Source organism: Mytilus californianus, unplaced genomic scaffold (assembly GCF_021869535.1).
Source record: "Mytilus californianus isolate M0D057914Y unplaced genomic scaffold, xbMytCali1.0.p SCAF_6, whole genome shotgun sequence".
NCBI lineage: Eukaryota > Metazoa > Mollusca > Bivalvia > Mytilida > Mytilidae > Mytilus > Mytilus californianus.
Window position 1 is genome coordinate 101910672 of NW_026262712.1, and position 11504 is coordinate 101922175.

The 11504-nt window shown below is 32.1% G+C and overlaps 1 protein-coding gene and 1 long non-coding RNA gene across 2 annotated transcripts; one reads left to right on the forward strand and one right to left on the reverse strand.

The window, feature by feature from the left end:
* Positions 1-4054: 4054 nt before the first annotated feature.
* LOC127705461 (cysteine and tyrosine-rich protein 1-like) lies at positions 4055-11194 on the reverse strand. The gene is made up of 4 exons (XM_052209787.1): positions 11003-11194; positions 5657-5774; positions 4699-4871; positions 4055-4488 (listed from the first exon to the last, which is right to left on the reverse strand). Exons 1-4 carry the CDS (start codon positions 11034-11036, stop codon positions 4298-4300), a joined length of 516 nt encoding a protein of 171 aa, XP_052065747.1. The 5' UTR covers positions 11037-11194; the 3' UTR covers positions 4055-4297.
* On the forward strand, positions 6392-8200 carry LOC127705463 (uncharacterized). The gene is made up of 2 exons (XR_007983888.1): positions 6392-6562; positions 7733-8200. It is a non-coding gene; the product is annotated as an uncharacterized LOC127705463 (long non-coding RNA).
* Positions 11195-11504: the final 310 nt, after the last annotated feature.

Sequence of the window (11504 nt, forward strand, 5' to 3'; positions counted from 1 at the left end):
TGGTTGTAGGCGCGATAAAAACCCGTCCGCATCTCATACCTATATCATGGATTTATAAAAACAGTACACATTATATATTATTTCTTATTTTATTCAAAAATCATGAATTTGTCATCTGTTTATTTATCATTCTACATTAGAAATTCATAACGAATACAGTAAAAATGGTATTTCAGGATTCGCACATTATATACACTGAATCAATATGGAATTAGTTTATTCACTGAATGTGGCAATTTTGTCTCGTTTATATCATAGTTCTTGCTACAGAACGTGTTTGTTTACAATATGTAAGGTAAAAAAAATGATTAATCTTTATTAACTTTGAAAAGAATATAATTTCTATCTTTTATTTCATAGATATTCAACATGGTAGTTTTGAGAAAATTTAAAAAAAAAATTATTTCTGTTATTTTATGCCCACCACTATGTGACTGTGGAATATAGTGTTCCCCATATTCGTCCTTCTGAAATTGAACTCTTGTCCAGATTTTTTTCTATGGGCCGGCATAAGTTGATCTGACTTTTAGTAGGTATTAATGAATAATGACGACTTGCAGAACGAAATGTCCGGTTGACCGACTTTTCACAGTATTTCTTTCGTGGATCAAAAATTTGAAAAGTAGATATATACAAAGAAAGAAACATATTCGCTTATTTTTTAGTCCGCATGCAAGGCCATTACCGGACTGTTAATAAAATCTAGATGAATTTGAATTCTAAAGCGTTTATATATTTTTCTTTACTTGAATTAGGTCTGGATTTTTAAATATTTCGGCCTCGAGGATCACTGAAGAGACATCAATTGTCGAAATGCGCATCTGGTGCCGTAAAATTGTTACCGTTTTGGTTACTCTAATACGAATTAAAGATTTGATTACATCTGTACATCTGTACAAATATCCAGCATATAAAATGTTATTTAGACCTTCAATTTGCTGATGAAAGACATTTTGATTGAATTTTGCGTCATTTTTTTTTATTCTGTATTGAAGTACATCAAGAACAAATAAGAATAATATTTATTTAAAAGCAACAAAAAAAGTTTCACTTTTGGTACTTTTTATTGTTTTGTTTTGAGCGCCTTTCTTATCATTTTAATAAAGATAAATACTCAATGTTTGCCAATTCTCCTAAACTTGTATTGCCATCTTGAAACATTTATTAATAATTGATGAAATGTTCAGAAAGGTGTCATAAGATTGTCAGAACTTTTTAGTATACATGAAGCCGTCACATTATCAATTTTATTAAAATCATTTTCTGTGTTTTTTGCTGTGCATGTACTGAATTTGTGTTATGGATGGATACCCCATATTCTTTGTTCTTCTATTATATGCTTCTGATATGTTATGGTAAATAAGTCCTGCTTCTTTCGACTTGATAGTTTTGTGTGTTTCATCGACAATGAAATACTTGAAGTTATAGGCTTATATACCTTTTCACAGCATACAGTGTCATTTTAACTTTTTTTTATATGTATACTGTTCAAGATTTTTCAACTTTTAAAATATGAATAATCACGTCAATTTGATATTAAATGAATAGACAAGCTCAGTAGTTGCTCAGGTTTATAATATAACTTTGATTGGTTAAAAGTATTAGACAAAGATCGTTTGAATGCAACATTTTCTGGCAATGTTTCCAAGAAGTTAGCTATTCGGTTGGTTTTGTATTATAATATTTAATATGATACCTATGATAATAATCAGTTAATTGACTACACCTTTGTCACTTGCATGACTACTCTTTGCCCTATAGTGTAGCCTTCCTTTATTTGTCTATTTGAATCAATACGTTTCTGATTTCCCCACACTTTACATAGATTGACATCATCGTCATAAATATTTAATATGACTATTGTTTATATTTTTATGTGTTGATTGTTTGTTTGATATTTCCAATTCAATATCATTTTAGAGATTTATAAGATATAATCAATACATTACCACTTACAAATATTTGTGCATATCATAGCGGTTTTCCATTAAATTTATTAGGTAAAGATGTGGGATATATGACAATGAGGTAACAAATCTTTCAAAATAAAATTGAGAATGGAAACGGGGAATATGTCAAAGAGACAACAACCCGACCAAAGAGCAGAAAACAGCACAAGGCCACCAATTTGTCTTCAACATAGCGAAAAAATCCCGCACCCGGAGGCAGACATCAGAGGGCCCTGATTAAAAAATTGGGTACTTGTTCAGAGAAAATATTTACTCCGCCTATCAGTAGTTCCCCTGGAAACTTTGTTATAAACAATGCCATAATAGCTGTCTTGTTGGAACCAATATTCTATACCATTTATTCCGTTAAGAACAAATACTGTAATATTTGTTCCAGTTGAAATAACATTACAGAATATTTCTTCCACTTGGAACTTACATTATGAAGGAACTTCTATTTCATGACAACTCAACAATCGAAACAAAGACATTTAGAGGTCAAATAGTTTTAAGTAATAAACACGTGTCTCTACATTTACGCTCAATGAGGTATATCTACATGGCGATTCAAATTAAGGTTTTTCTATTTTGCTCCCTCTTTTTCACAGATTTTTAGTTGTTTTTATTTCGTCTTTTTCATATGCCAGTGTGTTTCTCTGTGTCTTCTTCTTCTTCTTTAAGTTTCTAGCGATCCTTCAATTATTGAAGATTATTCGCCGGGCGTCGACTATAAAATTTTATAATTTACATTGTAGCAAGAAAAATAAAAAGAAACAAAATCAAAAAATCAAAATAATGTATGTGCATTTGTAAAATTTCATTTAGATAAAACTATATACATTTGATAACAAAATAGTTAGGGATAGAAAATGGGGATGAGAGCAGATTCTGAGATCATACTCTTGAATCCCTGTACTGTACTGCATGATACTATTTGTTGTGGCAGAAGATTCCAATCTATAACTGTTCGTGGATAAAATGAATATTTATAACTGTCTTTAGATGTTTGTATTTGCCTAAATGAGTGTGGATTGCTATGTCTAGTTCTATTGTCTAGTGGGATCAAAAGGTTAAATGTAGGGACTGCAACAATTTCATGTATAATATATTTTGTAGAAGAAGACAAGTCTGTATCGTAAACGCCTAATTTCAAGTGGGTACCAATTTAAGTCTGTCATCATTTCAGTAACTGAGCTGGTGTTATGGAAGCGGTTGCATGAGAAGCGCGCTGCTCTTCTCTGAACTTTTTCAATTTTTGAAATTTGCTGTTTTTGATGTGGATCCCAAATAGTTGAGCAGTACTCTAGTTTTGGTCGGACAAGAGCTTTAAATGCATGTGCTTTAACTTTAGGTGAGGCTATTTTAAGGTTTCTACGAATAAATCCAAGAGACTGATTTGCTTTTGATGTCATGTTATTGATATGTTTGTCCCATTTTAAATTTGATTGAAGAGTTAGGCCTAAATATTTTGTAGAGTCAACTTTTTCTAGAGAGTGATTGTGTAATTTATAAGTGAAGTCTAAAGGTTTGCGTTTTTGAGTTACACTGAGAATGTTGCACTTATCAGGGTGAAAATGCATGAGCCAGTCCTGCTCCCATCTGCCGGCCGCTTCCAAGTCAGACTGTAATTTATATGTGTGTGTCATCTGGTTTTTTAATTTCCCTATAAATGATACTGTCATCTGTCTCTTCGATGCATAGATATTGACTGCCCTCTTGGAATCTTCATGCTTTTTGAAGCTATTTTTGTCTTCTTCTTTTTTTTGTCATGGCGTTGTCATTTTGTTTTTGACTTATGAGTTTGAATGTCCCATTGGTATCTTTCGCCTCTCTTTTAAGCATGCGATAGCACTTTATGAAAGTAAAAAAAAATGTTGTCTTTGTACATCTTTTCAGGAAATTATTGCCACATTGCATTTAAAAACATTTAATTTTTCCATTTTGTTTGCCCAGCATCGTTCCTTCGAGTACAATACTTTGGTATCGATGATCACAAAAAACCTTAGAAAGCACTCAAAATAAAGGATAAGTAAAGATAACCTTTTTTCCTGTGGTATTGCTTTCGATTTAGTTCTCGTTTATTGTGTATTAGTAACAATCCTAACTAAAAAAAATAAATTTTATTTATATCACATCGTAACGACGTCACAAGAAAAACACATTTTGTTTAGTATCCACCAATTCTATTAGAGTTAAAGAACTTTATGCTTTGTTCGTTATCAAGAAAGGATATAATGCTGCAAAGTACACTATAAATATCAGCACTGTTTTTTTTTATGCCCACGGAAAGCAGAATAGTAGTTATAAATATATCAAAAATAAATGGTGAAGTATAAACACTATCAAAGTTATACATTTGTTGTCTGCGTTCTGTTCCCAAATGCTGGTTGGTTGTATATGCTGTTGTACTGTGGTTGTGTTGGTGCACTATATCCTTGCGACATCGGAACTGAATAAGCTGGCGGAGGTGGATACATTGGGCTGTATTGCGGTGGTTGTGTCGTGTAGCTTGGGTACGGATTCATTGGTTGCATGTATCCTTAAAAAGATGAATAAAGTCTCAACTAAATAATGAAATATATCGGCCAACAAGTGTCTTACAACGATTTACATGTTTATAATCACATAATCAATTTAAAATTGTGTGTATCCTGGTAATGTGTGACTCCTTCTTTCCAACTTTACTTAAATTTGTCATTGTCGTTAAGATAAAAAAAAAGGCATATTTTGAAGATTAATCTAACCATACCTGTTGGATGTGTTGTGTTAGTGACAGCTACTGTTGTTGTGCCAGGAGCAGGTGCCACAACTCGTCCAGTCGTTCGTTTATTGTGGTTTTTTATACAAATAATAACGACGACAATAAAAATAGCTGCAGCGGCAATTATTCCAAAAACTAAGCCAGCTATGGCTCCACCAGAGCTGAAAGAAAGATTTAATGAAGTCAAAGTTAAAAGAATTTTTCAGATAGTAGACTATACGGTGACCTATCGTTGTTAATTTCTGTGTCATTTGATCTCTTGTGTAGAGTTGTCTCACTGGCAATAATGCCACCCCTTCTTATTTTATATGTTGTTGCCTTACTGTTACACAAACCAATGTGTGTATTCAATATAGAAACGTATATTTTACAATTGAAATAATAAACATACAAAAATTTAATGGAAACAATGAACGTCTTCTGAGTATCTGCTAGTAGACACAAAAGTATTTGCATAGGTTAATACATATGAAATACTCAAATCGTGAAATAAAAAAAGAAGCTTGTTAAAAACAATTTATTCTAATCCAATTGAAATATTGGTATCTAATTACATTTGTATATTTTGAAGAAAGTTCGAGCATTAAGTTATAAGTTTCAAACTTTCTGTCCAGTTTTGGTGCCAGGTATTTGGTTACAATATTTTAGGAACGTTTTTTGATAAGGGGGAAAAGCAGGAGGATTTTTCAATATCAATATCCTAACCTGGTAAGAGCTGAAAATAATAAACACGGGATGAAAATGTAGTAATCAATCGTGTTCTAAAGTGCAAATCAATTTTCAAAGGAAAAGAATAAGCATGCGTAGCAGCAGATGACAATTAATAGCCAATCTGCATGGTAAAAATCCTCCTTCCCTCCCCCACCCAGAATATTAAATGGTCATCCCATAACAAATTCCTAACCCAAAACCTTCAAACTCAGATAGAGAAGATAAATATTCTTACAAAATATAATATCCTGTATAATATATACAGTACTCAGATCCGGAGTACCCTGTACAGTAACCACTGCAGTAACTATACCCGTATGCATAATGGTAACATTGGTCACACAGTACCGCTCCTGAAAAAAGAAAGTAAAAATTTTAGCCATAACTATACCCGTATGCATAATTGTAACATTGGTCACATAGTTCACCTCCCGAAAAACAAAGTCAAAATTATAGCATTGGTCACACAGTACACCTCCTAAAGCCATACTCTTTGTTAGGGAGCTACCATTTGATTTTTATGGGGGGGGGGGGGGGGGGGGGGGGGCTAGGATGAAATTTGAAAAAAAAGGCAGGACAGGAGTTTTGAGTAAAAAAAAAGGCAGGACAAGCAGCTTGGCAAAAAAAAAAGGCAGGATGACAATTTATGTAAAAAAAGTCAGGATAAACTAATAAAAAAAAAAAGGAATGACCGAATAGAGTGAAAAATAAAAAGACGGACAGAGATTACAACTTAAGAAAAATGCAGGACAAAATTTTTCATCCTAGCCCCCCCCCCCCCCCCCCCCCATAAAAATCAAATGGTAGCTCCCTTACTAGTCAATAACATTGTTTGGACCCCATAATACATTTCAAACAGTTCTATGACACATTTAAATGACAGTACAGAGAGATCAAAATTGTTCTTTTAAAATCTATCCCTATAAAAAAAATACCCCCAAAACACCAAGTTAGACTAGAGTACGTATTACCAGAGACATATATACACAGAGATTGGCAACTGTAACAGTGGTCAGCGAAATCCAATTAAAAACACGCATCACACGAGACTTTAACGAGATCGCCATTTTGCATCTGATCATGACAAGTTCACCACCGCTTCGATTTTTATTTTACATCAAGCTTTTCAAAACAGCATAATGTAAGTATATATTTCAATTTCGTAAATTATTTACCTTGTTTTATTCAGTTTGTAGTAATTGTTAGTCAAAATATTGTGACGATTAACGTTTTATTGTGGTCAATAATAAGGGGAAAGCTTGGCCGACATGGACGTTATGAAAATTTTTTACACGGACGTATTTTTTATTAAAACCTTTTCATTCGAAAAGGAATAAAACCATTTATGAGATGAATCACTTTTCCCAAGACATACTGGTTTTGTGTAAATATGTTGAATTTTTCATTAAATCACCCACTTTGATGCAATTTACAATTAAAATTCAGTATTCTCGCTGTCGGCCACGTTCAATGTTTAAAATATAAAGACAGGCCCCTGTCCATGTCTACAGTCAATAAACTTTTCCATCTTTAGAGAATAATTATTCCCAGCACATGAATTACTTTCTTATGACATACTGGATTTGTGTATAACAGTTGTTTTTTACATATTTTCACCCACTTTGATGCAATTTACAATTAAAAATGACCATTCAAGCTGTCGGCCATTTTCATTCTCTTCAATATAAAGACAGGCCCCTGTCCATGTCTACAGTCAATAAACTTTTCCATCTTTAGAGAATAATTATTCCCAGCACATGAATTACTTTCTTATGACATACTGGATTTGTGTATAACAGTTGTTTTTTACATATTTTCACCCACTTTAATGCAATTTACAATTAAAAATGACCATTCAAGCTGTCGGCCATTTTCATTCTCTTCAATATAAAGACAGGCCCCTGTCCATGTCTACAGTCAATAAACTTTTTCATCTTTAGAGAATAATTATTCCCAGCACATGAATTACTTTCTTATGACATACTGGATTTGTGTATAACAGTTGTTTTTTCCATATTTTCACCAGCTTTGATGCAATTTACAATTAAAAATGACCATTCAAGCTGTCGGCCATTTTCATTCTCGTCAATATAAAGACAGGCACCTGTCCATGGCTACAGTTTATAAAATTGTCCATCTTTAAAGAACAAATGTACCCATCACCATTGATCACAGGAATTACTTTCCCAAGACATACCGGTTTTGTGTATATAAATTGTTTTTTTCATTATTTCCACCACTTTGATGACATTTACAAGTTTATATACATGTATATTTACATTCAGTATCTGACAGCATTTTTTTTTAACAGGATCCTGCATGTTATAAAAGAACAAAGATGTTGATCAAATTTACCTAACAGTGCAGCATACAAGAGATGTAATATCATACATGTGCTGAATGTAGGACTCCCTAGCCTTTCTGATTTAAAAAAAAGATTCCCTGGCAGACAGGAACAACTATTAGTGATGACTTTTTTCAAATGTTACTGCACAGTCATGTAGTGGACCGATTACATGTACTACTATCAATGTGATACTAAAAAATGGTTTTGTAAGAGAGAAAATGACATGTGCTTATCCTGACTGTGAAAACACCACATTATTGTAGTTCAAATATCATAGTTCATATGCCAAACTTGATGTACATGTGTATGCGTGACATCATTGAACTAAGAATAAATACAAGACTCCGCATTCAATCTATTGAATTTGAAACAGAAGTGGCAGTTGTGCAGAGACTATACGGATAAAAATGCAAATAAATATCTTGTGTTCAACTTCATTTGTCTTCTTTACGTTTACAAAGTATACATGTACATAATTTTTACATACATGTATAACAATATGATGATGAAGTATGATTGCCAATGAGACAATGATTTACATGTATGACTATCATTGGAAGGCCACTCTATAATATTTGTATATCATGAGAATGGAAATGCTACCTTTGTAGCATAAAGGTAGCATAATGTAAAAAAAAGGAAAATGTTCATTTATTCAACAACACTCCTGTGAATATATAACTTGACAGTACTAAAGACAAAATATTTCGTTTCACAAATTCCTTCCTCTCCTCGGAAAATAACATATTTAATTGTTTACATGAAATGACAAAATGTGTAGAATAAGAAGCAAGAAATGTTCACTCTACTTGTACACTACTAGTCGCTCATATTAGTCATCATCTATGTTTGTTTCAGTCCTTTACCAATGGTGCTTGTTTATATTTATCTGTTGTGTTGTGTTGTTTCAGTTTTACATGTCCTCATTCTGTGATCACTGTTTCACCTCGCCTATTTTGAAAAATGTTAATGCAAATATTTTCTGCAATAAATTGAAAAGGCACAGCTGCTATGACTATTCAGAAATGTGAGGTATATGTCAATGAGACAACAACCCAACGACAAAAATATTCTTTGCACATCTATGAATGTTTAAGAATTCTTGTGGAGGTCAAAAGCACATAACGTGTACTTATATATTGGTGACCTGGTACATGTATGTACCTATTGATGCATTCCGTCCTAAACATAAATTGTGTGAAGAGACCAAGCAGTTTATATGCTTATAAAAAACTGATATTAAAATGAATTCCTGTATAACAAATTCCGGGAATGAGACACTATTTTATTTAAACCAGATGAGATATTAGTGGTAAAGGTTTAAACAGAAGCAGGAGATGTCAAGGGGCAATACAAAAAGTACAAGGTCATGTAACACAGATAAAAAAATGACAAATGAAAAAATAACAGCCCACATAGCACTGCACCGAAACATAAACCTACAAAAGATCAGATAAAACTTGTCTTCAATTTTAAATCTTTCTAATTTCAAACTCGAGTTTCACTACCCGATAGGAAAGAGTAAAGATAAGGATGTTGCAGTACTTCTGTGGTCTATGAAACAGAACATTAAAATTCTACAGTTCAGCAGAGCATTTTACTGTACTTATGATACACGTTGTTTTTAATCAGGGTCTGTGATATTAAGTCTATAAAAAACTACAAATAATGACAGATTCATATTCTATATTTCATGACAGCAAAAATAGTGATTTCGACAACACTGTACATAATGTACGTTCTTTTAGGAAATTCATGCAAAGGTTCCACAAATAATGTAATTGTAGGTCAATCAAAAATTAATCATTTAAATCCGTTTTCCACGAGACAAAATTCTACTGGCTACATATTTTTTTTTATGTAAAAAAGTTGCTTTCTGATTTCTTTTTTTGACATGTTAAATGACTATTTTTGATCCTGATTGAATACTATAGTAGAATGTAGGACAGTAAGTCACAGGACAAAAAGTCACGGACGAAAAGTCACAATTCAGTTTTGAGATTATTTTTCTCTGAACAAGAAAACACTAATTTTAAAAATAATTTTTTGATTTTTTATTGAACTATAATATATGAAGCAACTTTGTAATTAAAATTTATTCAATAAATATCAATGATGATCAAATAATTGTAATGATAACAAAATGTCAAAGTGGTTTGGCACTTAAATGGCTTCATGGTGCCAAGAAATATATTATTTGCATGATTAAAATTTAATAATTTTTCATTTATCAAGGCTTATGAACAATTCCCTGAACTTAAAAATGAATAAATGTAAAAAAAGATATTATTTGAAGATCTTTCTCTTATATATTCAAACAATTGTCAATAAATTATTTGTGATTTTTGTCCTATCCAATTTGTGACTTTATGTCCTGTGACTTTTTGTACTGTGACTTTCTGTCCGTTTACCCTATTCATAGTATAGCCCAGTGTTTCTGTTAAAATAAAGTTCTGGTCATGGTTAAAATAATGTCAGAATTTGTTTAGTTGTAAAAACAATTACCAAGTAATAATCCACTTAGAACTTCACCTCCGGCAAAATTCAGGTGATCGGAGGGCAATAAATTGCGTAATCGCACACCAGTGAATCCACAGTCACAACTCTAAGGAAATAATTACCGGAAAATCGGACACACATAATTTCACTGTGTAATATAGAAGCAAACTTTAGCAAAGAAATGTTTCTTGTAATATCATGATCATTACCAGATTTTACTTTTTAAATTAAAAGAAATGCCGAAAAAAAGAAAAAAATATTTTCTCAATCAAATACATTAAAAAAAATACAACTATTTCAAGTAGTTTTTTAGAAAAAGAATTTATTTGATCTGAAATAAGTTTTCCTATTACTTTTCTTGATTAGCTATCGAGGTTATTCATCCCTGACTTGTCTACATGTTGTAGAATAATTATCGACGAGAATCTCATTCCGGGCCGCGTTTTTTAACGGGATTTCACGGAGTTGCCAATCTCTGTGTATATATGTCTCTGGTATTACAAATACTGCGCATGTGCATAGACTAGTATAAACTTATGTAAAACAAGTTTGGAAAATGCTTTGAAAGCAAATAAATCTAATGTAAAAGAACGAATGCCATAAAACTTCGATATCATTATGCCGAGAAAAAAATAATTGTGTTTCCGGTAACCCGACCGACCCTGTTTTTTTTAGCTCCGACCCTAATTTTTTTATTGGATCTTCAAAAAAAAAAAAAAATTGGTATCAACCGACCCTGTTTTTGACACAGGTTTCTGTTAATCGACATAATTATTTATCTATCTTGTTTCTACTGGCACAGAAAGCCAGTAAAACATTTTATTTATGACAAAAGGTATTCCAAATAGGTTAAAATCCAAGAAATTTGCACAGCAGTTGCTTCAAAAACATTGCAAATGGCCGCACTTCCGGTATTTAAAACTAATTACGGACCCGGATAATTTTCCGGATTTCGTTTACAATGTCAAAAAAAAAAAAACAAAAACAAAAAAAAACGACCTACCGATCCTATTTTTCAAAATGATGTTACCGGAAACACAGATAATTTTTTTTAGGCCTTACCAGAAAAAAAGCCTAAAGTACACTCTCACAATAACTTTAAAATAAAAACCTGTTGAATAAAGAATGTTCAATATTGTGTAAAACTTCGCAAAACATGTCATCTTGTCCGAAAATATGACATACCTCCTAAATTAAAACATTGCAACGTCATTTATTAAAACAGCAACCTCATTTT

Bases quoted from the DNA above. Each gene is read 5' to 3' on its own strand.
- LOC127705461 (XM_052209787.1), bottom strand. From the start codon at position 11,036: ATGTCGATTAACAGAAACCTGTGTCAAAAACAGG. The intron at 5,775-11,002 runs GTCGGTTGATAC...TTCTTTTTTCAG, and splicing joins AAACCTGTGTCAAAAACAGG to GAGCGGTACTGTGTGACCAA. The intron at 4,489-4,698 runs GTATGGTTAGAT...CATCTTTTTAAG, and splicing joins TAACACAACACATCCAACAG to GATACATGCAACCAATGAAT.